Raw genomic sequence first — 27,376 nt, forward strand, 5'->3', positions numbered from 1 at the left:
GGAGTGATATTGGAAGTTGTGACTCCATCCCCAATCCCTTCCTCAGCTTCTGCTACCTGTCTCCCACACAGCTGGCTCTCTGATCTCACTATGGTCCCTGGATCGATGAACCCAATGACTGGAGTGAAATCTCAGAAACTGTTGACAGAAACGCGTCCCCATTAAGTCCTTCTCCCAGGTGTTTGGACACAGCCATGAAAAGGCAAAGAAGAGGACAGTGCCCATGAGAAGCAGATGTGAACAGCAGAACTGGCAGTGCTGTGAATCTCAGCACTCAAAACGGAGCTTCATCTTTCCTCAAAAGTGCCTTAGTTTATAGCCCTCTATTTCAAACTAGAGGGGACATTTAACATGAGAAGGAGGTCACCCAGGGCTCCAAATGCAAAGAGGCATCCAGGAATCAGAAAACATGGAGCTCCCTGGGAGCTGCAGTGAGAGTGTTTTGAGCCAGCCACTGTTGTACACACCTGTAATCCCTGTAGGCAGGAGACAGAGGCAGGAGAATTGCCATTAGTCTGAGACCAGCTGGGACTACATAGCTAGAACTAGGCCAACCAACAAGACTGTCTCAAAAAAAAAAGTATTTTTTACAAATTGTGGGAACTGGTATGGTTTCCAAGTCAGAGACATGCAAGAAGAAAAAAGAAAAACTAGAAAAAGAAATTTATTACAATAGTTTTTGTGTTCAAAGTTATTAAAGAAACAAAAACGCAGCTATAAAAGGATTTAAAGTCCTATTTTAAAGCTTTTTCAAGATTTATTTATTTCTTAATAAATAATTTTTAAGATTTATTTATCTCATTTTATGAATATCAGATTTTGCGTGCACGTATGTACATGCACCTTGTGCATGCCTGGTGCCCATAAGAGCCAAATAAAAGCATCAGATCCTCTAGAACTGGAGTTAGAGAGAATTTTGAGTCACCACATGGCTTCTGGGAACCAAATCCTGTCTAAGAGCAGCAAGCGCTCTTAACCACTAGACCATCTATCCAGCCCTACCCATGATTTTTAAAGTCGTAAGTAGTCAAAGTCCTTTCTATCCTGATGGAAATATTTTATTGAGAAAGTAAACCTGCTGTATGAGACCAGAGACTGACACACAGGATCCCAATCCTTAGGGCATCAGAGAGGCCCTGTCTCCAGGCCTCCTAGGACAGATTTCCCTTAGTGGGATGGAAGGAAAGAATGCAGGAACTGGTTATTGTGGAGCAGTAATTAGTCATGTGCATTAGCATGAGAGGATGGCTTTGCTGACAGGAGTTTGGTTTTCCTTTGTTCTAACTGGGAATAAGAATTAAGATCATGTGACAAAGACAGTCAAACCTTTGACTGGTACCCAGCATGCCTCTCACCGTGATTCTGTCCTGCCAGACAGTTCATCAGGTAGGACTTCCCTGTTTGATACAATCCAACAATAGCCACGACTACCACTGGCTGCAAAATCGTGTCCAAGATCTTGATGGCTTTCTGGTTCACAGACAGCTGCTCCTTGAAGTTTTCCACCAGACAAATGGGAGCCATCATTTCTGGTCTGGCCATAGCCACTTGCCAAGCTAGAAGAATCTGCAAGAAGAATACAAAGTTAGTCTCCACCTCAGTGTTACTCCAGCCATAGTTGGCTTAGGACTGATGACATTTATACATTTCTATTGGCTGTGAATAGACACAGAGGACGTTCTCCTCTTTCTCCATCATTCTTCCAAAGTTCTCAAGAAGATTTTGGTAAGACATGGGCTGCCATCATCTATAAAGTTTTACTTCAGTGTGATAAAACCCAAACAGCGGTTACCTTCATTAAGGTCTTACAATATGCTAAGCATTGTAATGAATGCCTTTAGCATGTGACCTCCCACAATCTGTAAGTACCTACTAGTTATGGATTGCTGTACACTGTCAATGACATAAGTCAGTTTCCAAAACCTTAAGGACCCAGCAAAATGGCAGGCCCGTGGGTTCTAAGCCCTTGTTTCCTCTGTGAATAGATTTTAAAATGGCTGAAAATGCATAGGAGCTTTGAAAGACACCCGTGAATTACACAAAAACTAAGATGTCCAAGTGAATAAACAGTGTGAATCACATGTGTGTTTACGTGACTTTTCACTGCCTAGCCCTACCCCCAACCAGACACAGATCCTGTCTGCAGGAAGCAAAGCAGACCTTAATTGCAACAGGCTAACTGGGGGCTAACCTGGTGTCTGTTTTACCTAATTTGGACTTCAAGTAGGGATTATTTCTTGAATATGATACCAAAATCTCAACATGAGTGAATAAATAGATAAAATCCACTTTGTAAAATTAAGGACTTTTGTGCACAAAAGGATTTATAAAAAGAGTATAGAAAGGCAACCCGAGTGGGTGAAGAGTACTGTAAATTACATATGTGATATAAGATTAAACAAATTTAAAAAGGTTATCTTAAACAAAGAACATCTGCAATTCACCATAGACAACTCAATTTCAAAATGGGCAAAACACTGGATTAGGCATTTCTCCAAAGAATGTTTACAAATGGCCATAAACACACAAGATAATATTCAATATTGTTAATTACTCTGTAAAAGAAAACGCTAAAATTTTAAAGAATTTATTTGAAAAAGATGCAATATACAAACTGGGAAGTATCAGACTGAAAGATAAAGTGTCTACATTCTAACAATGACTCGTCAGTCAGCTCTATTAGGAAAACGTGGGAGCAAAATGAAGAGACTTCAGTTACTCAAGTTCTGTCTTAGAAGACTGGGACCTGGTGTAAAAGTCTACAGTCACGTGATCTCCTGTGGTCTGGCTTCTTATACTTCACTGAGGTTGAGTCTTGCTTCTGGCTGACACACATATTTACCTGAAATCGCTTGTTTGGTTTTGCTCCTGTTTGCAGTTTAAGCAAGAGTGAGGTTACTTTAAGACCTACTTGGTTTTGTTGCTCATAACCTTTCAAACGCAGTCTGCATTATAAGAGGCTTTAGGAAACACTGAGGAAATAACACTCAAAACCACAAGATGTCACTTCATACCCACCAGGACAATGACTACACAAAACAAAAACAAATAAATGTGAACCACATTTTAAAAAACATATATATATATATATATATATATGTGCACTGCAGCTAAGAACAGAGAATTATAACACCTCATGGAGAATAGACTTGGTGTCTTATTAATGAATAATAACATTTGATCTGAGAACTCTGCTGTGATTACATGCAACACACAGATAAGGGCTTGAACAGACCTTTGAGCAGCAATGATCATGGCAGCCATATTCACAACACCAAAATATGGAAATGACCCAATCTCTCACCAACAGGTCATCTACAGATGTGTAGATTAACACAGTGAGATAGCCCACACGATAGAATATTATTCAGCCAGAGAAAGGAATAAAATTCTACTTTGAACTGCAACATGGATGAGCCTGAGGACATTATGCCAAGGAAAGAGAATGTGCAGAATCCTGAGATTTTAGGTAACAGGAGACATCACAGGTTCTCTGCAACTTAGTCCCATATACGAGAATAAGATCATAGCATGAAAATGCATAGAATCTTATATGGTTTATAAATCTCATACACCCTAAACATCAACGAAGAGGATTCTGACTATCTACTTATGCTTAAGAAAAGTTAGTGAGATAGAAACTAAATTTATTTTAAATTGGTATTGGCCAAGCCCTTGTGCTGGAATTTTCTCATTTGATTCCTACACAGACAAGATGCTCTTCTGACTGCAGTTGCCTGTGAGCCTGGCCAGGGACACTGTGTCTGTGGTCCCAGCTAAGGCAGGCAGGCTCCCTCCCAGGGCTGTTCCCACAGCACTTGCCTGTGGTCTGAATTGAAGCTGCCAGAGCAGGGGTGCCTGGACTGTCAGGCTGCCACTTTGCATCTGTCACTTATCAAAGGAAAGAAACTGAGCTTCACAGACCTAAAGCCAGCCACAGACCCCTGCAGACCAGACAACACAAACCAGCCTCTCTGACCTTCCCTCAGCCGCCACTTTGAAAACCAAGTCCAGGTTCCAGACTAAGTTGCTCCTGAAAGGAAGAAAAAGTAAATATCCCTGCTTCCCATACCACAGCTGCAAGCACTTTCCTACCTCTGGCTTCCTATGCTCCTCTTTTTATAAGCCGACCCACTTCCACCACACACACACACAGACACACACACACACACACACACACACACACACACACACACACACACACAGGAAAAAAATCACATGCTGCAGAAAAAATAAAACTGAAAGTAAAGTACTCCCAAGCCCTGTTGACTTAACCAAGATGCTGGAGGGCGGGAGAGCCAGTGAATTACTCTGATGGCTGAGGGACCCACTGTGGAGAGCTTTTACATTCTCTTTCCCTGAAACCCCTCTCCAGTGTCCTTGATACAGAAAAAACTACAGTAAACCTGAGGCACCACCTAAGGGAAGTTCCACAATCCAGGACTGATGCAAGCATGTTTCTCTCACTGGAAATTCCCATGCTTCCTTAGCGAAGAGCTGTAATGTTTTTAACACGTCTTCTGAAACAGAAACCATTCATCTCAACACGGTTTTTAAAAGAAGCAACTAGAAAATACTAAGAAGGGTCAGCGAGATAGCTCATGGGGAAGCGCTCTGCAGGCTGCAGCTGGACGAGCTGGTGACACTGCTCCATCTGTGGACCCATGCCAAGGTGGAGGAGAGAACTGACTCCACAGAGCTGTCCTCTCACCTCCACATGGGTGTCCCGGCACGTGGACACACAGCAATAGACACATTTGAGAAAAGAAAAGAAGTAGAGATAAAATGAATAGCCTTAACTGTAATAGAGAGAAATACTCACTGTTGCCCTTTTGTCTAAATTCTTATGTTTCCCCACTACACAGACTCTGCCCTTTCTGCAGAAATGTGGCTAGTTGGCCCAGTTTCAAAGGCATTTAGCCAGAGGAGAAAGCTGTTGAGTGTGTGTGTCTGTGGAGTACAGACATGAACTAAGTGTACAGTAGGAAGACGGTGGGTGGGGTTGGGAAAGCCCAGGGACGTCACACTGTGGAAGGAGAGCATTCATGTCCCTCTGCTTCTCCGTGAGTCCTCCCCTCCTCCTGCAAACGGTGAAGCAGCATCTTAAGGCTGCCTTGCAGATCCATGGCTAGAGTGTCCATGTGTCACTGCGAATGAATGGGGGTAACTGCTGCCTACAAGATTTTATTTTTGAAACAGACTCACTTTCCTTTTGACCTTTGATTTCTGTTTATATGATGCTATAATGTGTAGAAAGTTGTCACTATTCCAGGTATTATTATCTTACAGGTTACCCAGTAATTCAAATCCAGAGCTCTATTTCAATAGAATAATGTACAAAATATTTTTTTTCTTAAAGAAGAATTAGAGAGAGAGAGAGAGAGAGAGAGAGAGAGAGAGAGAGAGAGAGAGAGAGAGACTATTTCTTCTTCCTATTTGGTTTTCATCCATGTGAGTTCTTACTGGATACCTGAGCTATCCACCCCCATGTCTACACAACTCATAATCTATCTCTGAATAACATACAGCTGTTCAGAACTCTAAGATAAGCGAAAGATAGATATGCTGATGAAACATGGTCAGCTGTAACACAAAAGAGGCTGACTTGGACACAGGGCACCTGCCCCGGTCTGCAGGACCCTTTGAAACAGCGAGGAAGCCTAACATCTGTGTGTAGCATGTGACCTTCAGCTAGCTTGGGTGGGGTAGATGAAGGTGAACTTTGTAAACACAGACTTTGAGCAGATATCTGCCAGCATTTTCTAGATGCAGCCTGCCCACTCTAAGCAGGGATTAAGGAACAGCAGTTTCCTCCTGTGTGTCAGAGGAAAGCGCTTGCACACACTGCCATCATGTGGCAACTCAAAATGACTGTCTTGAAGAATTTATTAAGATCAAGATGGAATTTATAGGAATCCATGTTATCATGAACAATTTATAACATCATAAATATGAATTATATAACAAAGTAGAGGTTATAATCAATTGGAAAAAGCTACTTATACAAACAAATCACCTGTACATAGTGGTAACGTTACCTCTATATTTCCTAATAGATATGTCGGGCACAATATTCTTTAAAGGGAAATGATGGAGCAGGGATAAGGCCTTCAACTCCAATGGCATGATATGTCTTCAATTGGATTTTCCGTCTAAGAAAGAGACGTGAATGTATGTACTATTTGGGAAGCTATGGCAGGAAGCGAGTGTGTGATATAAGAGGGAAATGGAAACTGAGGGGCATTGGAAAGCCAGGGGGGTGAATCACTGATCTGTAACCATCAGGGGCCTCTACATCAGTCCCAACATGGACAGACTGAAGATTTACTCAGAAAGTCTTCTGAGATTCCCTCCCGGTTGGTTGGTTGGTTGGTTGGTTGGTTGTTTTTGGTGGAGACAGAGCCTCACTCTGTAGCCCAAAAACTGTCCTGGTACTCACTATGTAAACCATGTTGGCCTCAAACTCCTCTTGCCTCAACATCCCAAGTGCTGGGATTACAAGTTTGAGGACCCATGCCAGACTCAAGATTGCCTCTTTTTAAGACAAAGTAGAGTTCTGATCCAATATCCTACAGTTACCGTGAGCTGGGAAATTCCCTAGGTCTTTAAATGCCAGCCATGTGATGGCTAGACTTGTGTAAATGGTCAAACACACAGAACTTGGAGAAAAGCTTGGGCAGGAAAAGGAGAGAGACACTCTAAGCAGGTACTGCAACATTTTGGAACCTTCTCCTGAGGTAGAATTGTATGATGGGCTTGAAACAGCAGAAGGAACTGACAGTGGGCCTGTGTAATAAACTAAGCTATGAACTAGTAAACAACAATGGCCTCAGCTGAATCATTATGCAGACAAAACTTTCTGCTGAAATAATTTTGAATTCTGAATTTAAAAACAACAACACATTTTCATCTTTTTAAGGCAATTTTGAGTGGCCAGGGAGATGACTCAGTTGGTAAAGTATTTGCTGCACAAAGCATGGCTATCTGCATTAGATCCCCAGAAGCCATGTAAAAGCCAAGGATGGTGGCATGTTCTATACCCCAGTTACCCAGTCTACCTGTTTCAGGTAGACTGGGTTTAGAAAGAAACTCAAAGCTAAGCTAGAGGATGGCCAACATTGACCTCCACACATGCACAGAGGAACAAGCACCTGCACATGTGGGGAGACCTGCTCCCACACTTTCCCCAGGGTACTCTTGAGGAGAGAGGGATAAGAGATATTAGGTAGAAAGATAGAGGAGAGAGAGAGAGAGACAGAGAGAGAGAGAGAGAGAGAGAGAGATGGGATAGCCTTGGGAAGGCCTGTATCAATATCTGCCAGCCCCTTCTGTCTCTTCTAAAGGGCCTTTAGGAATTCTATAGGAATGCCAAGGGGTGGAACAAAAGACCTCCCCCTAGCACAGTCGAGTGCAGACCCTTTCCAATCACCTGGTAACTATGAACGTGGTCAAACAATCCTCTAAAGCAGCCCTGCTGAGTAAAGCAAGCTCAGGTCTCACTAGCAAACCTTTGTGGGCCTCCACATGCACCAAAATCAGACATCCAACAAGGAGGCCTACTCTCTCCACTCTTGCTCAAAATAGTGATTGAAGTCTTAGCCAGAGTACTAAGATACAAGATGTTGAGATCTTTTTCTATACTGTATGAAGATGTGTTTCCATCTAAGGTACAATTTGATTGGTTTAATAAAGAGCTTAATGGCCAATAGCTAGGCAGGACAGGATAGGTGGGACTTCTGGACAGAGATAGGAACTCTAAAAAGAATCTGAGGTGCAGGAGATCCACCAGCCAGATGCAGAGAAAGTTCGATATACGGTACTGAGAAGAGGTAACAAGCCACGTGGCAAAACATAGATTAATATAAACTGGTTAATTTAAGTTTTAAGAGCTAGTTGGGAACAAGCCTAAGCTAAGGCCAAGCTTTCATAATTAATAAAAAGTCTTTTTGTCATTACTCAGGAGCTTGTGCTCCAAAGAAAGACCCATTATAACAAGAAATAAGTAAAATACAAGTGTAGTGATATATTGTGTGCCCTAATACAATTTACCTGAAGATCAGAGAACAGAAAAAGCCACTAGATTAAACATAGAGGCCAGGCAGTGGTAGCACACACCTTTAATCCTAGCATTCAGGAGGTAGAGATCTGTCTGGGTTACTGTGAGTTCAAAGCCACCCTGAGCTACATGAGATTGACTCAGTCTAGGAGAGAAACAACCAGGCAGTGGTGGCACACACTTTTAATCCCAGTACTTGGGAATCTCATGTCTTTAATCTCAGCACTTGAGATCTCATGCCTTTGCTTAGGAAGCACACATGTCTTTAATCCCAGGAAGTGATGGCTGAATGTAGAAAGGTATATAAGGTGTGAGGAGACAGGAACTAAAGCCTTTTTGGCTGAGGAAGCTCATTCAACTAGAAGCCTATCAGCTGAGGCTTTTTAGGCTGAGGAGTCCTAGAGGTAAGAGGTGGCAGTGGTTTGTTCCTTTGTCTGATCTTTCAGCATTTACCCCTATATCAGGCTCTGGGTTTTTCATTATAACATCATTTAGAATTCAATCAACAGGGAAGGGAAAAAGTCAAAATGTCACTATTTGCAAACCATATGAGTCTATACACAAGACACTAAGGACTACTCCTGAAAACCCTTAGACACGATGAGTACTTTGAGCAAGCAGTAGGATACAATATCAGCACTCAAACAGGAGAAGCCTGCCTATAAAACAATAGCAAGCACACTGAGAAAACACCAGGAAAAATGTCCATTCATACGTACTATCTCCAAAAGTACCTAGGAATAAACCTAATCACCAAAGTAAAAGACCTCTACGGTGAACACTAAACATTGATGAAAGGAGGCACTAGAAGATTTGACGGAGTTTCCATGTTCATGGAACAGCCAAATCAAACTCGTGAAAATGATTCTACTTGACTGAAAGGTGGATACAGACGAATTGCAGTTCCCACCAATGACGTTCTTCACAGAAAGAGAAAAGATGACATAGGAGCGTGTACTAGTCATACCAGATTTCAAATTACTCTGTAGAGTCATCTTAACAAAACAGAGTGGTCCTGGCACAAAAGTGCTCATGCCCACCACGGGAATCAAATAGGACAGAAGTAAATACACACCGCCGTGGACACCTGATTTTTTAATGCAGGTACCAAAAGAACATACACTGGGAAAATGTGTCTTATTCAAATGATGCTGGGGAAACTTGATGTCCACACACAGAAGAATGAAATCCAGATCCCTACCACTCATTCCAAGCAAAAGTCACTTCAAAATGAATTGAGGACATTAGTGTGAGACCTGACACCATGAAACTGCTAAAGGGAGACACAGGTGAACACTTCACCATACAGTGATAGGCAAGACAAACTAAGAAAGAACTCCAACAGGCAAAAAATGGTAAGATTGATGGATGGGACTGCATAAAATTAAAACACATGAATACTTAGTAAAGAGAAAACCCACCTACAGAATAGCAGAAAAATATCTGTCACATATACCACTATCATGGATTAATATCTAGAATACATAAAGACCTCAATATATTAAACATCTGAAATAATCAACAAATGGTCAAATTAGTTGAACATAACAGTACTCAAAATAAAAACTACAAAGTGATAAACATGAAAAAAACACCAACATTCTTAGCCGTTGAGGAAATGTAAATCAAAATATTTAGATTCCAGTCAGAATGGCTGTCATTAAGAACAAATGAACAGCTAATATTGACCAATGGGCAGCAAGAGAGAGAGAGAGAGAGAGAGAGAGAGAGAGAGAGAGAGAAAGAGAGAGAGAGACAGAGACAGAGAGACAGAGAGACAGAGACAGAGACAGAGACAGAGAAATACTTGTAGACTGTTAGTAAACCAATAGTTACCATGGGAATCAGATTGGAAGTTCCTGGAAAATTAAAAGCAGGACTATCATGTGACAAGGTTAGAATTACAGTTAGCTGAGATGAGAAGACCAAGTCTGAATGTAGATGACACCACTTCATTTGCTGAGGCCCTGGACAGGCTAGACCCTGGAGGAGGAGGAGGAGGAGGAGGAGGAGGAGGAGGAGGAGGAGGAGGAGGAAGAGCAGGAGGAGGAGGAGGAGGAGGAGGAGGATGAAGAGGAGGAGGAGGAGGAGGATGACGAAGAGGAGAAGGAGGAGGAGGAGGACGAAGAGGAGGAGGAGGAGGAGGAGGAGGAGGAGGAGGAGGAGGAGGAGGAGGAAGAGGCGGCAAGTCTGGCTGGGTGGAGAGGTGGAAGGGCCTTTTATCTTTTGAAGGATATATAGGCTGGTTCTACAAACTGGCTTCTGATGTAAGGTGTCTCTGTGGGGTCATGATTCTTTGGGTTTGTACTAAAGAGTGGAATAGCTAGAGACATGATAGTCCTATTTTTTCATTTGTCAGGAACTTCCACTCCAATCCCTGTAACTAATTAACTGTGTTCTTTACGATCAGTCTGCAAGTACTCCCCTCGTGGGCATCCCTTAGCCAGCAGTAGCTGTTGTCTGTTTTTGTAATTGTCACCTCAACAGCATCCTCACTGCTGTCATCACCTATGTTGATGCAACATTCTGAAACTCTCTCTTACATTCTCAGAGACTGGAACTTTGGCAGGACCTCACAGCCAGAGTGAACAACACACCTGGAGGTCACTTGAGACTGCCATCCTTCTGTGGACTCAGCCTGTTTGACCTCCCTGTCTTCATCGGGGTTACTATTCGCTGTGATAAAACACCATTGTTGTTAGAGTTTTCCTGCCTGGCCCACAGTCAGGACAAATCTCTCTCACCTGCCAGTCCCAAGCCGCTTAAACCCGATCAAATAAACACAGAGACTTATATTGGTTTTAAACTGTATGGCCGTGGCAGGCTTCTTGCTAACTGTTCTTACAGCTTAAATTAATCCATTTCTATTAATCTATACCTTGCCACGTGGCTTGTGGCTTACCGGTACTTTACATCTTCCTTGTCCTGATGGCGGCTGGCAGTGTCTCTCTCTCTCAGCTTTCCATTTTCCAGCTCTATTCTCCTCCTTGTCCCGCCTATACTTCCTGCCTGGCCACGGGCCAATCAGTGATTTATTCATTGACCAATCAGCAACACATTTGACATACAGACCATCCCACAGCACTTCCCCTTTTCTTTTCTTAAAAAGGAAGGTTTTAACCTTTACACATCTCTAAAGTCAGCTTGGTATATTTGGGAATTTGGGCGTAGCTTCTCTTACTACTTCCTGCTGGAGGGGGGCGCTGTATCTTTTGGGGAAACAAAGAAAATTTTAGGATCATGGAGTAGTCCGTGAGGCTGTATCATCTGAGCCAGTTGCCTTGAAACGGTTCTGGATGTTGGATCATCTGGGCCATGGTGTCATCGGAGACCTTTCAGGTGGTCTTGGCTGGTCAAACCTGATGTGTCTTAATCTGGAACAAATCCATAGCCTCTTGTTTTCTGTGGAAACAAAAGAGACTCTTTTTCAAAGCAACATATCCTTACATCCAAATTTTGAAGTCAAAGTATCTTTAAAATATACGTACTGGTTTAACTCAGCTTCCTTTACAATCAAACATCTCTCTGTAGTTAAGAATCCCAAAGACAACACAATCCAGACTCTCTGTGTAATAGTCATCTCTACGTGGCTTATTTTTTATATTAATTTTACTGTCTCTTTAAAGACTTTATTTTTTAAAACCATGTATTTGTTTCTATACTGTATATATCACCTTTTTTTGTCTCTTTTAAGCCTACGTATATTTTACACACATTTTAAACTATTATATCTGAATCTGTCTTATTGTGAATCTATTGCTTTAAGCTGCAGCAGCTGTGGCTGCTGGCTCCGCCCACCGCAGCTTCCCAACATGGCGTGGTACTTTACCACCAGCTCTGGGAGCTATCGTGGGTCTCTATGCTTTTATCCAAGCAGCGTGTAGCCCTGAAACCTCTTTTTTTTGTTTTGTACTAGCAAAGGCTAAATCCACAATGTAGCTTAATGTGCCACTTGCAGAGGCCTCATTCCCGCCATACTGCAGGTCGAGCGCGCACGCCAGCAACCCGCCAGTAGCTCAAACCGGCAGCTGCCGCTCATTTGAGAGAAACAATTTGGAACTGTTTTTAGCTCCGTTTTAGAATCTTTTTTCTCAGTTTAAAGGTGGAAACTCTTGCCCCACGTTGGGCGCCATTTGTTGCTAGAGTTTTCCTGCCTGGCCCACAGTCAGGACAAATCTCTCTCACCTGCCAGTCCCAAGCCGCTTAAACCCGATCAAATAAACACAGAGACTTATATTGGTTTTAAACTGTATGGCCGTGGCAGGCTTCTTGCTAACTGTTCTTACAGCTTAAATTAATCCATTTCTATTAATCTATACCTTGCCACGTGGCTTGTGGCTTACCGGTACTTTACATCTTCCTTGTCCTGATGGCGGCTGGCAGTGTCTCTCTCTCTCAGCTTTCCATTTTCCAGCTCTATTCTCCTCCTTGTCCCGCCTATACTTCCTGCCTGGCCACGGGCCAATCAGTGATTTATTCATTGACCAATCAGCAACACATTTGACATACAGACCATCCCACAGCACACCATGACCAAGGTAACATGTGGAGGAAAGGGTTTGTTTGACTTACACTTCCACATCATTGTTTATCACTGAAGGAAGTCAGAACAGGAACTCCAACAGGACAGGATCCTGGAGGCAGAAGCTGATGCAGAGGTTGTGGAGGGGTGCTGTTTATGGCTTGTTTCCCATGGCTTACTCAGCCCACTTTCTTATAGAACCCAGGACCACCAGCCCAGGAATGGCACCACAAACAGTAGGCTGGTCCTCCCCCATCAATCACCAGTTAAGAAAATGCCTTACAGATTTGCCTACAGCCCAATCTTCTGGAGACATTTTCTCAGCTGAGGCTCCCTCCTTCACTGACTCTAGCTTGTGTCAGGTTGACATAAAACTACCCGGTACACTGCCTTTAAGAGAACAGTATACAACCAACCTTAGTATCCTTGGATTTTCCATGTAATCAACTTGTACAACCTAAGTCAATGCATAGCTGCAATCTTAACTCACTCTTCCACGCCCCTGATCCAGAGCAATGCTTATGAATCATTTGCTGAAAGCAGCAAATACAGAAGTGGAAAGCAGCTTCCTAAAATCTACCCTAAAGGCTGAAAACACCTATGGATATTGGTTGATGAATAGTGACGTTTGTTATCTGGGTCATTTGCATGCAGTGACTTAATCCCTTGTAAAACTGTTAAAGATTTCTGCGAAGTATCCCATTCCTTCCTCCATGTGATGCTTTCTATTCTGTTCAATAAAGACAGAGCAAACCCTTTGTTAGGGACAGACTCACACAACACACAGAGCTTGTACAACAGACTCAGAGACAGACAGGTACACACAGGGACAGACACAGATACAAACAGATTCACAAGGCCGGCACAACTTCAGACTCATAAAACAGACATCCAGAGGACAGATGACACAGCCAGAAAACTCCTTGAGACATTTCTAATCCATTCTTCGTACAGTTAGATTTACAGACTAATCTAAACCATTTTCCTACACAAAAGCTGTTTCCTATTGTGGTTAGGAGAAAATCCTTATCATGTCTGCAAGATCCTGCTCAGCCTGGCTCCTGCAAGCCCATCCTGTCATCTCCTTTATCTCCGCTTCAACACTTGAACTTTCAACAGCAAAAACACCAAACTCTCCTCCAAACAAAAGTGACACATAGGGGCTGGTGGAATGTCTCGGTGGGTAAAGGTGAGTGCCACCAAGCCCAACAACCTAAGTTCTATCCCCAGAACCCACATGTTTTTCTCAGTCCTCCATGTGTGGAGGACAATAAACAAATAAATGTAAAAGAAAAAATGTAAATGCTACATACTGTGGGGAGAGGGTGAAGTCCTGACTGGGTGGATGCTGTTGGCATGAGCCAGCCATGTCAAGGACCGAAGTTTCGCCCACGAGAAAAGCTTTCCTCTGATCTGAGAGCTAATATTGATTGTGTGTGCCCAAAATGTCCGCCATGACTTTGTCCACAGCCTCCCTGGATGTTTACCATTAGAGACCACTCTGCTGCTCCCCTGCAGAGAGTGCGCCTAGCTAGATTACCTAACCCTCCCTCCTTGTTCAGCTGTATGTAATAACCCCGATCTGGGTTCAGCTGTATGTAATAACCCTGCCTCCTTGTATATCTGTATGTAATAACCCCACCTTCGCGTTCAGCTGTATGTAATAACCCCGCCTCCTTGTTCAGCTGTATGTAATAACCATGCTTCCTTCTTCTACTATATGTAATAAGCACACAGATCCTCTTGGGTGCTACAGCTTCTCCATCATGGAGCCCAGCCCACCTGATCCCAGCTTTACTGTGTGTCTGTTTGTCCTTTCTTCATTCCCTCATTGCCCAGGTTAGTCCAATCCGTAGACCTGTGCAGGACAGGGCAACTACATTCTCTTTTCTCACATGGAGCTTGCTTCCTGCATTTCCTGAATAGCTATGCATTTAGTAAAAATGTGTCTGGATCATTACTTCCCCAGGGAAGGCCCACTGACTAAACCACTTGTAGCTCTCTTTCTACACTGTTGGTGGACCCTGTATTCTTTCACGGTGCTCTCAAGGAATTTCATGTATACATTTGCTACTGTGATCTGTTTTACGGCTCTGGGCACAGGAACTATAGCCATGGTGTAGCCATGTGATCCTCCGCACCTTCCCAGTGTCCTGCACAGCAGCACATGATCAAAGGAAGGACATATTTATTAAATGACTGAATTCAAATCTCCTTTAAAGTGCACTTTTGTAAGTTTAATATGATTGTGTGTCTGCATGTGATGGAGGTGGCAACAAATTGGTTCATGGATACTCAGAAAATATACCAAAGAGGTGACAGAGTGGTTTCCATGGTGACTTCATTGGACATCGTCCCCTGCAGGGAGGGAAGAGCGATATTTCAGACTCTGCCATTGCTTCCTTCTCTATGCATGGGTTCCACATTAGAAGAAACTAGTTATCCTGTGGTCTTCGATCTTCTGGGCGCTTTCTGTCACAAGAGGTTGACACAGAGAAAAGACTAATCACCTTGTAGCCTGTAGCTCTGGCACAGTCTGCCAGTCCCTCATTCATGCTCAGGACTGTCACCATCAGAGCCCAGGCATCATTTACTGTACACAGACACTCACTCATGATTTTCTTCATCTTGGATGCCTGCAGCTGTCCCCAGGCTCCTACCCAGCCTTGCTACCTTTACAAACAAATGCTTTTCGGCACCTTGAGAAAACCTTGTCTATCATTAGCAGACTTCTCTCCATCCACTCTTTTCTATGGATGCTCCAGACTGGGCTACAGTTGGAACCTCTGGTCCACTGATAGTTTTCTGTGGCAAGATATTTGATTGCACTGTGTAAAAATATGTCACTGTGGTTGGTTTAATAAAAAGCTAAACGGATAATAACTAGGCAGGAGATGCCAAAGAGACATGGAGGGGTTGGATATACAGAATGAAAGAAAGGTAAAAAGCCACATGGTAAAATGTAGATTAATAGAAGTAGGTGAATTTAAGTTATAAGAGCTAGTTGGGAACAAGCCTAAGCTATAAGCTGAGCTTTCATAATAATAATAAGTCTCTGTGTCATTATTTGTGAACTGGTGACCCAAAAGAAGTTCGACTACAGTTTTCCTTGACAACCATCTATAAATTCTGAGTTCTTTCACATCTTGGAACCTAAACATGAGGTAGGAGTGTTGTGGGAATCCTCCTGGAATAAGTTCTCCAACACTAGTGAGAGCACTTTCACCAGTCCTGCCAAGAATGGCCCTGACAGCGTCCATGACCACTGGTGCCCACGCAGCAGGCATCCAACAAGTTCAACATAGCTCTCCACACAGATCAAGAAACACTTAACTGCTGTTCAGGAAAGCATAATCACTCTTCAGCATGAAATAGAGTAATTGGCAGCGATGGCCCTCTAAAGCCGGAGAGGATGAGACTTGAGTACTTCAGAGAAGAAAGGTGTGTGCCTGGTTGGAAATGAGGAATGCTGTCTTATACCACACAGGCAGGAATAGTATGAGAAAAAGCCAGAAATGTATTTAAAGGATTAAGGCTAAAGACACAAATGAAAGCCATGGGAGAACAATGCAGATGATACGTCAGGAGAGCCAACTCATTTGTTCAAGACAGATTCATGAGGAGTTGGGTTGATGAAGAGAAGGAAATTCCATACAATAAGGTAGAAAAGACCAACTATTAGATACTGACTTAGTGGCATGTTTAGTAATGCTGCTTGTACTGCCTGTTTGCCAAGCATGACCTCACTGGCAACCTGGAGAAACAGCTGAAACAAATGAGTCATTGCCCTTAGCAACCTTCTGGCTTCTATGCACGCTTCTGCGAAATCTTCTTTGCTTGCCCACCCTAATTTCTGGTTTAGAGTATAAAATCAGGCTGTAAACTGGACCTGGAATCAAAGCCTTTCAGAAGTATCCTGGCTTTGTTCCACAAGCAACATCTCTCTTCCACTCTCACTGGTGTCTGAGTATTTATTCCAGAAAGATTCCTGAAACATGAGCTCTTTTTTGCTTTCTCACACCCCAAACACTTCTCCTCATTCCTCTGTGAAATATCTCTGTTTATGTCTACCCTGCGTTGCTGACACTATCCTAGCACAGCCACTGTACTTGCTCCCCGCTCACTGGTGACTGACCTTAGACCTTGCCCCGCCTGCCTTCCCATCACTGTCACTGTAGTTTGCAGACTTCGTCGTCCATGTGAATGGCCAACCCAGCAAGCTGACCCCTCAGCTCTTACAGCTCCACTCTTCCAGAGACACTTCAGCCACACTGAAATCCCCAATGTTCACAAGGCCTACTATAGAATCTTACATGGTAAATTGCCAAGGTCACAGCAGCCAACGTATTTGGTCGAGCACTTTTCTTAGTGTTCCTATGACTGCCATCTTGTTCCCCATCAAAGTGTCTAGTTCTGAAAAGGCATGATTCCCTCTCTCTTGGACACCACAGAGAAATTGCCACCTAAATTACAGCAACCTCAGGAACCTTTACACAGTTCACATCCTGGACCTGTGGTCATTGTGCTTGTAATGACTTCATAGGGAATTTAGAGACAGAAAGTAGAGGTTCCCCTCACTCAGATGTCAAAACTCACCACAAAGTTGAGTCCTCAGTTTATAGGGATTTGTTTTTAAAGGCAGTTAGGATATAAAACATCATTAGGGTGTAAATTCCATGCTTTCTAGTATTCAAAACTTAGAATAAATTGCCACATGTAGCAGGTTCCTGCCATTTTTAGAAACAGTGAGAAATTTCAACATGCCATCACAAACATGACCATCATTATCAATATCAAGCTACAATAGCATTTATTTCAAGCATTGTTTATAAAATTTGAATGGTTGGATTGAGGATTTAATGGATACATTTGTCACAGTAACTCCTGTGGTCTCATGGTCTCTACAGATGAAGCCAGAGTCCAGGTTCTCATGAATCTTTCAGAAACCATTGCATTAATGCATCTGTGTGTTTGCATGGAATAGTTGCGTGGTGTTTTGAAATATTTTGTTTGATAAAGTATCTTTGAGCTCAATTTAATATTAGAACAAAAGAAGCCCCACCGAGATGGTGTTTCCTGACTAAGTAGTTGGCACATATTAAAGTTTATGTTGCCAATATTAATCAATGACATTCAAGTAATTTTAAATTTGTCACTGTAACAAGTGACAACTCAGAGGATCTCTTCCATATGATATTGCAAACATCATCTATCAAAACATACATGAATATGTCTAGGTGAATATGAGCCAGACACTAATGTTCTAGACTGAGTAAGTAGTTTCATGTTTAAAACTTTGTTGAATGAAAATGAATGTGCATCTTAAGAACAGGACAAAACACATCTTCACAGTCTCATTTTCTCAGAGAAGTGAATCTCAAAACAGCGCAGCAATGCCTTTTACAACCTCCACAGCCAATACAATAGGAGCACAGAGAACTGTAGCAAAGGCATTGAGGGTTTGCTCCAAAAACGAAGTGCTCTCTTTTTTTATACTCTCAAGCTTATTTTTCAAATTATTTATTTCTGCATTCATTTCCTCAGATTTCTTCTTATATCCTTCAGCAAGCAATGCCTTTTGGGCCTAAGAAAGTCAAAGTGGAGACAGAAATGAAGATTTTTTTCAATCCCAAAGGTATAATTTGTTTAAGATCTTTGTCAAACTGTCTTTAGTTTACTCTGAGAAATGATTTCTCAGTTACCAAAATAATATAGTGCAAACAACATCGTCTGAGTTGGAACCGTGTATTGGAGGTAGCACAGTTTGAACGACTAACACTGCCCCACCATTACTGTTTTGCTACCATGCTCGCATAGATCATTCTCAGTCTGCTGGGCTAGCAAGGCAGACAAGGTGGTAGCTTACCAGCTGATTAAGGACTGCATCCCATAACTTGCAGATGGACAGTAAGAGAGTCATTTGAATTCCCTGTGCCAACTCAAAGAGGCTATCTACCCTAGAGATAGCAGTGGCCAAGTTCAGAAGCTTTCGTTTGCTACACAATTCCTTGGAGATTTCAGACATTTTATGTCATAGAATATCCTGAGAGTCTGTGGGCCCCGGATAACCTTGGCCTCAAGGCAAACTGACTGCCACTCTTACTGCCTGTGCCTGCTTAAAGTGTGTTTAGTGAATCCTCATGAGATCATCTTAAAATCTCTCACACCAAAAGCTCAAATGCTATCAACATCCTGCAGTGTCCAGCTGCAGCCATGTATACCTGCATTGCCCAGAATCTAAATATAGAGCAAAAATCAAAGACATCACGGAAAAAGGGACATTGGGGTCTTTCTATGAGTCCCAAACAATAACTCATAGCAATGATGTTTCCTCTCATGACCCAGCTGTAACCTTCTCCCCTCCTTCCTGGGGACCCAAGAGCACGGGCACCAGGGCGATGAGGAGACCCACCTGCAGCTGCTTCTCCAGCATCGTCTTGTGGTCTTTGATGAGCTGCTCTCTCTCCTGCACCAGCTTCGTTCTCAGTTGCTCTAGGTTTTCCTTGTGACTTCTCTCCTGAGCCTCCATCAGTTGCTGCTGCTCCTTCTGCTTCTGTCTTAGCAGCTCCTGTTCCTTCTCAGCTGCCTCCTTCTGGGCCCGCTCCTCTGTCCCAGGAAGATTCAGGGAGGGAAGAAAGGGATGGAGATTCAGGATGGATGGGGGAAGAAAGTGATGGAGATTCAGGATGGATGGGGGAAGAAAGTGATGGAGATTCAGGATGGGTGGGGGAAGAAAGTGATGGAGATTCAGGATGGATGGGGAAGAAAGTGATGGGGATTCAGGATGGATGGGGGAAGAAAGTGATGGAGATTCAGGATGGGTGGGGGAAGAAAGTGATGGAGATTCAGGATGGATGGGGAAGAAAGTGATGGGGATTCAGGATGGATGGAGGAAGAAAGTGATGGAGATTCAGGATGGTTGGGGGAAGAAAGTGATGGGTCAAGCAGAACATCTACATTCCAGAGTCCAGAGAGCAAATCAAATCTGAAAGGAAGCCACAGACTCCACACTGGTCCATGCCATGGAGAGAGTATGCCTAGGGTGATGGAGGAGCCCCTGCCCATCTGGCTGAAACACAGACCAGACTTTCTGTTCTTCTCAGAGTGAGCATCCACAGAAGGATAGAAAGCTGCTAATCTGGGGATGGGTTTACTAGGGCTTCTGTCAGGAAGCCTTGGGGAATCTGATCCCTCCCAAAAGCCAAGACACATGCTCCTCTACCTGCAATAGCCTTCTCCCCAGCAGTGAGGGCTGTATCTGCCTGCAGGATGGACCTTTCAATGGTGGCCTGTGACTGCAGAAAGCTCTGGAAGACTTCACTTGCCTGCACAACCAAGAAGGAGCACAGAACCTCGATAAGTCCTGGGGGAGTACCTATGCAGGTGAACACAATCTCCACTGTGCCTCACTGTTAAAATGTTGTGGCGAAGCCTGCAGACTGCCCATGCTCTTCAGTGGAACTAGATACTTCCTGATCCACGGCTCTCCCAGTCATCCTCACTAGTGCCACCTGCCTCCACCTGCTCCCAGATCCAGCCTGTCCACATCATGTGCAGATGTGCTCACTGCCACCTATGACGCTTTCAAATAGTGTATCCCAATGTACAATGCTACATAATTGTGTGGGCTTCACTTCCTTCTGCTCTTGCTGGATGTATTCATGGGCAAGTCACTTCACCTGCCTGGGCCTCTTTGGTTCAGATGTGAAAACTGTCCTCAATAATGGTGGGCATCATCCAAAGCATTTTAGATAACTAAAGAAAGGTCTAAGGAAAGAACTCACCATTGTGTCACTGGCAATAACCAAGTAGTATGTTAGTTGTGTTCTTACATTTATTACTACCTCATTGGTGTGGTTTGAAAGAAAATGGCCCCCAAAGAGAATGTCACTATTAGGAGGTGTGGCCTTGATGGAGGAAGTGTGTCACTGTGGAGGTGGGCTCTGAGGTCTTATATATGTTCAAGATACCACCCAGTGTTTAGTTCACTTCCTATTGCCTGCAAGATGTAGAATTTTCCAACACCATGTCTGCCTGCACACCACCATATACCCAGCCACCACATTTCCTGCCATGATGATAATGGACCGAATCTCTGAAACTGTAATGTCTAAATGTTTTCCTTTCTAAGAATTGCTATGGTCATGGTGTCTCTTCACAGCAATAGAATCCCCTAACTAAGACACTCATAGGTAGACCATTCTGACAGAACCATGAAGTTATCACTCAGAATGAAATCACTTATTTAGTTGACTTTCACATGGATCCATCTTGAGAACTAAGACCTGTGTACCTTGTAAATTGCCAGCACTTAGCACCTCAACACCCAAGTGTTATTAATTTGCTATTCTGCCTCTCCTGGAGTTCTTTCTTTAGAAGTGAGCGTCTTCAGGCATAAGCAGTAAATAGCAGCCATTAAGAGCTCTGTGTGCTTACAGGGATGGGCTAAGGGGAGAGCACACTGCAAAGCCCTGGTTTTGGTCCCAGCACCAACATAAAGCTAAAGGTACCATGCTATCCTCAGGTTTTCTTCTTCCTCTCAGGCTGTGCTGTGTGCTCAGGCTTCACGACACCCCCTTCCCTCTGCTCTGAGCTCCTGTGCTCCCTGCTCCTCACCTTCACCCCTTTCCTGGACACCTGCCAATAGTCCTTCTCAATCTTCTCCCTGGTGTCCATGTAGAGCCTGTGTCCTCCGGCGATGGAGAATGTCCCTGCTGAAATACTTTCTGTGAGTGCTTTCGCAAGATGACTCAGTTCTTCCTGGCAGAATTTCTCCGATGCCTCTTCATTCTTCAATAGGAAATCTGCCCTCTTGAGCACTATTAATTCCTGTAAGGAAAATGAACAGAGGCGAAATGAGATGGAAGGAACAGAGAAGATACGATTCCAACGACTCATCAAAGGGCCGGTCATTTCTCATGAGAAAGCATTCTAGTTTAATGAGACTCAGAATCAATCTGAGACATAATCTCAATCTGACTTAATTCAGAATCTTAAAACTGCACAAAGCAATGGGTAACACGACTGTCCTGATCACTAAGACTCTCTGTTAAAGGATGGCTGCATCCTTCAATCTCTTGATTCCTGCAGCCTTCACATCCTGTGGTTCTATTGTAACGATGAATGATACAACAATGAATACTAGGAGATACCAGCAATGAAACTTTTGTACAAGGAACTTTGTTTCCTAAGAATGAGAGGGTTTGTTCAGAAGATGTCACTGGCTCGGAGATGAGCTGTGAGTGTTTTGGGGTGGGATTGCAATCCACAGACATATTGACTGAACCCACCAAAAGTATTAAGAAGTCTGTATTGTTTTTCCAACCCTTAAAGAGATTTCTGGGTTAAAAGTATCTGAGGTTTGGGAAGGGTTTATGTACTTTTGCAACTACATTCACTCTGAGCACACAGCATGCGTCTCATTGAATAGGACACACCTGTGGTCAATGAAGGTAGCGCTACAGCCTTGAAGGGGTACAGTCATGATAGTTAATGATGAAAACATTACCAGCAGCTTCTTCTGGAATTGCTGGTTTTCGTCCTTGAAGGAGTGCTCCATGAAGACAGCAATGGCTTCCTTCTCACAGGCTGTGTGCACACCCAGCAGCTCCTGGAGCGTGTCTGTGGGGAGCCTCAGTCGCTGGGCCATCTGCTCACTGTAGTGGTCAGCTGCCTTCTGCACAGCTGCTGAGTTCTCACGCTGGGCCAGAGTTGTCACCGCATCATCCAGACAAGGCACAGCTCCACTGCTGATGGCATCCACGTAGGTCGTCACCAGGGTTCCCAGTCCTTCACGAGCCAGGAGTTTTAGGAGAAGTAAATTAATGGGATCTAAGATTCTGAGACTGTGTTTTGAAAATCACACACACACACACACACACACACACACACACACACACACGCACGCACGCACGCGCGCACACTACATATCTCTCAGCTAGAAAGATAACTCAGCAAGTTAAGAGCATATACTGCTCTTGCGGAGGACCCAAGTTCAATTCCCAGCACTCACATTGAGTGGCTCACCATAACCTGTAACTCCAACTTCAGAGGATCCAATGGCCTCTTCTGGCCTCAATGGAGACCTGCATTTATTTGTACATAACTCACACAGAGACACATGCATACATATAATTGAAAATAATACATATATACATATCCTTAAGCCATCAATTTCTTTTTTATTTGCCCTTCATTTTTATGGTTTTTCCAGTCCACAGTGAATTTTTTAAAAATTTATTTTAAAAAATTCACCTTTGTCTAATAAATTCAGGTGCCTTTGGGAAATGTAACTTACCAATTAATATTTTAATAGAAAATAAATTAGACAAGTAGACTAATGAAACAACCTACAGCAGATCATGTTTACTGCTAACTCTAAAGTGTGGGTTTGCAGGGACTTAAACACTGGTACTTATATTGGAGATACTTTAAACTTCAAAAAAATGTTTCACATTCTCATTTCAAAGAATAATTAATATAGAAGACCTCCCCTATAAAAACAGTATATATCTACTTTAGTGTTCTTAATAATAATATCAGTTGAGAGTTTCTTCAGATGTGTGGAAGCCATAGATCCCAGATAAAAAGATCGCAGTTTTGAAGGTATTGAATCCTCAGTGAATAATTATAAAATATATACATTTCTTCATATGTATGCATACCATCATTGTGTACAGAATCAATAAAAATAACATACATATTTTAATATATTCAATATACATTACTCTATACAAAAGTGTGATAAAAACACTCACGGTTCCCAGTGACCTTAATTCCCTCTCTGAGGGTCTTGATCTTTGCATAGGTGAAGACGTAAGAAACAAAAGCCCTCGTTTGTTCCTGGAACTTAGGCTCCAGTTGGTCTTCTGAGATAGTCTCAATTTTTTGTAAGAGTTCTTTGTCATTCGTTGGCCGGTCAAAGACAAAACATTTCCGTTTAGGAAAGAAATGTCGGATGCACTCCCTGGGCAAATTGGATGCTTGGACTCTGGGATTGTTGCCTAGTGTCGGGGGAAAGAGTAAGCAACGGGAATAGTCTTAGAGCAGAGAGCAAATGATGGAGGCTCTTGTCTATGTGAAGGGTTCTGCACTCACAGGTCTCTTTACCATAAACATGCAACACTTCTTTGCATGTCAAAAGTATACCAAGTTTGTACTTGGTAGAAGTCTGGTGAAATATTTCAGGAGACATTTGATTCCACTGGAAGAGCATATGGCTGAAATCCACAACCTGAACATGGCATCAAGCCTACTGTAGTTGTGTGTCCTGTTGACTGAAAGGCAAAAGGCTGAATGTGATTTCTGGCCCAATCATTCCTTTGTAGTAAAGGAGCAGTGGGACTCAAAAGAAAAGTCACACAAATGAATGGAACTAGAAAAAAACCATCCCGAGTAAGGTAACCTAGACCCAGAAAGACAAACACGGTATGTATTCACTCATAAGGGGATTCTAGATATAAAGCAAAGGATAACCAGGCTACAATCCACAAGCCCAGAGAAGCTAGGTAACAGGGAGGGCCCTAAGAGAGACATGCATGGATCCCCCCCAGGAAGGGGAAATAGATAAGATCTCCTGAGTAAATTGGGAGGTAAGGGGAGGTGGGAAGAGAACATGAGGGAATGGGATGGTGGAATTGGGACAGGGACAGAGAGGGAGAGCAAGGAGAGAGGTATTTTGATAGAGGGAACCATTATGGGGTTAGGGAGAAACCTGGTGCTAGGGAAATTCCCAGGAATCCACAAAGATGACCCCAGTTAAAACTCCAAGCAATAGTGGGGAGGGTTCCTGAACTGGCCTTCCCCTGTAATCAGATTGATGACTGATGTACTAGGTGAGGTAACAGGTAAATGTTATACCTGTCTATGACCTTGAGGTACATGCTCCTGGGGCATGGCCACTGGGATCTTTAAGACCTAGGATGTACATGCACAGCTCCCTCTTCGCTCCTCATGGTTTTGGATGCTGGGACAGACCAGGGCTGACCTCTCCAGAGAACAGCGTTGGACCGTGCCTCACCCTTCCAGGATCCTGTGACAAATTCCTTTATTTTGTCTTGTGAGTTCCCTTTCCTAATAAATTCCTTTGCCTCTAAAGTAGACTCCATGGATTTCTCCCATTATCAGGAACCCACGACACTGAGATTAAGAGTCTCATGCTCTACTGACTGAGCTCACAACTGCCTGATGCCCTCTTCTTGTGTTCAGATGTACATGCCATGGTACCCATGAACATTACTCAATGATCAGCTTTGTACTGGAAACTCTTCATGACAGTTCCAGGATGAGATGGTCCATCACACTACATCTCTAGCCAGAATCTTAGACAACCTTACCCATTACTCTGAGACTGGCTGCTGAATCTATGGCTAGTCCTACTGAAACCTAACTATCTGAGCTTTCTTACAGGACCCCACAGAGATATCATTGCCCCCTAAATATCAGGAAGCAATTCCTATTTAAGATAATTTTATACTGATATAAATACAGAATTATATTTGTTGTATTATACATACATTTCTACTCCTATTTGAAATATCTTGTATATTGACACAATTGTAAAATTATAGTTGTCATACTGTATGCATGTTCTACCTCTGTTTAGGATATTTTGTATATTGATATATATTTAGGATTGTTGTCATATTGCATATTGTACTATACATTTCTACCTCTGTTTAAGATATTTTGTGTATTGTCACAATTTTGAGGTCATTGTCCTCTTACTGGACATTTGTTTACAGGCTGTTTACCTTGTTTGTATGAAGCCTTAGTCCTTAGGTTATTTAGGTAGATAAGACTTACAGATTTATAGTCAAATGCTTGTCATCTCTATAGTTACATTAGTTAGGTTGTCCAGATTTACAGTTACATAGGTCAGATGGATAGGTTATCTTCAAACACTTCATGGACCTAGAGAATATGGCATTTAAATAACTTAGAATTCTACTGATGTGAGACACAATTGCTCCTGGCAGCACCGACCTGATCCAGAGAGAATGCTGGGCTTCTAAGACACTCCAATTGGAAGTTTTTCTTCTTCCTGGTGCATAATGGCCTACTGGGCAAAGAGCTGCCCTTGCTTCGACTGCTGACAGTATGAATGCTGTCCTTTCTGGATGAGCAGGACACAAGGAAAAGCGACTAATGAACTCTGATGAGACAGGGTAAGATGGTCTTTCAAAATACCTGCTTCTGAAAATGGTCTGTCAGATATTCTAGGCCTGAGCCAAATTGGATGCCCCAACAGTGCTGAGAAACTAGGTGATTGTCTAGGCTGCCAGCTGTCTCTGTCTATTCTTGCAAGATTTCCAAAAGTTGCTTGTGTGCATTTCCCATTTTCTCAGGTATTATTATATTCGTTCTCAAGTCTTTGGTGGGGTTGAAGACTAATAGTTACAGTTACAATCTTCTTGTACCTTAACTAGAATATACTAAGTACTAGATTCAGATTCTTCAGGATAGGACAGCTTTTGAAATAATCTTTGTAACATGCCATTTACCTATGTTTTAGACATCTCTGGATTTTAGTATGTATGTGTCTCTTGTTTGATGTTGTTCTTGTTGGTTGTGGTCCCATTTGTTTGGGTCATTACCCCTTATTCTCCTGTACAATACTTAATAATCACTCCTATTGTATATAGTTTCATGTTAGGTTAGAACTTTCTTATTTAGATAAAAGGGGGAGTTGTAGTGGGTAGCTGTTCTCACCATGCCCTGAAGCACTGCCCCTAGGGAGGTAGCAGGTAACTGTTATACCTACCTATGACCCTGAGGTACATGCCCCTGGGGCATGACCATGGGACCCTTAAGACCTAGGATGCACATATGCGGCTTTTTCTTTGATACCTCATGGTTTTGGATGCCGGGACAGGCCAGGGTAGAGCTCTCCAGAGAACAGCATTGGACCATGGCCTCACCCTTCCAGGATCCTGCAACAAATTCCTTTATTTTGTCTTGTGAGTTCTCTTTCTTAATAAATTTCTTTGCCCCTAAAGTGCACTCTGTGGATTTCTCCCATTAGACAACCCCAGTTGTCATCATAGAACCTTCATCCAGTAGCTGATGGAAGCAGATGTAGAGACCCACAGCCAAGCACTTGGCCAAGTTTCTGGAGTTCAGTTGAAGGGAGGGGATAGGGACTATATGAGTAAAGGGGTCAAGATCATGATGGGGAAACCCAGAGACAGCTGACCTGAGCTAGTTTGAGCTCACTGAATCTGGACTGACAGCTGGGGAACCTGAATGGGTCTGAACTAGGCTCTCTAAATGTGGGTGACAGTTGTGTGGCTTGGGCAGTTTGTGGGGCCACTGGCAGTGGGACCAGGATTTATCCCTAGTGCATGAACTGGCTTTTTGGAGCCCATTTCCTATGGAGGGATACCATGCTCAGTCTTGATACATGAGGGGAGGGACTTGGTCCTGCCTCAATTGATATGCCAGACTTTGTAGACTCCCCATGGGAGACCTTACCCTCTCTGAGGAGTGGATGGGAGGCAGGGTGGGGAAAAGGTGGAGGGTGAATGAGAGGAGCGGAGGGAGGGGAAACTGGGCTTGATTGTGTAAAAAAAAAACAAAACTTTTAAATTAAAAAAATAAAACACACACACAAAAAAGAAGAGCCACAAATAAAGGGTAATAGAGTATTAGATAGCAACATTAGTGATTTTAAGAACAATGCCATGGTTATCAAAGGAAAAATACTTTGATTCTAAACAGAATTCATTTTTAAGGCAAATATACAAACAGAATAAAACAGTGGTCACTAGAGCTGGGAAGGAGGAGGCCACGCTGGACAG

The 27,376-nt window shown here is 43.0% G+C and overlaps 1 protein-coding gene across 8 annotated transcripts in view; it reads right to left on the minus strand.

Annotated features, from left to right (window-relative positions):
• Positions 1–1,315: 1,315 nt before the first annotated feature.
• The window catches only part of LOC128108694 (guanylate-binding protein 6-like), a 73,121-nt gene continuing 47,060 nt past the window's right edge, over positions 1,316–27,376 (minus strand). For 7 of the 8 annotated variants that reach the window (XM_052735598.1, XM_052735597.1, XM_052735604.1 and 4 more), the window contains 6 exons: positions 23,336–23,581; positions 22,087–22,367; positions 21,195–21,407; positions 19,801–19,903; positions 18,991–19,184; positions 1,316–1,566 (listed from right to left, as the gene is read on the minus strand). In XM_052735598.1, the coding sequence (XP_052591558.1) occupies positions 1,321–1,566; positions 18,991–19,184; positions 19,801–19,903; positions 21,195–21,407; positions 22,087–22,367; positions 23,336–23,581 (1,283 nt within the window). In that variant the 3' untranslated portion in view covers positions 1,316–1,320. Of the gene's footprint in view, positions 1,567–17,371; positions 18,163–18,990; positions 19,185–19,800; positions 19,904–21,194; positions 21,408–22,086; positions 22,368–23,335; positions 23,582–27,376 lie in introns of those variants that run through there. The other variant, XM_052735599.1, reaches the window with a different exon arrangement.

The sequence above is a fragment of the Peromyscus californicus genome, unplaced genomic scaffold, assembly GCF_007827085.1.
Source record: "Peromyscus californicus insignis strain IS unplaced genomic scaffold, ASM782708v3 Scaffold_13__1_contigs__length_99412109, whole genome shotgun sequence".
Classification (NCBI taxonomy): Eukaryota; Metazoa; Chordata; class Mammalia; order Rodentia; family Cricetidae; genus Peromyscus; species Peromyscus californicus.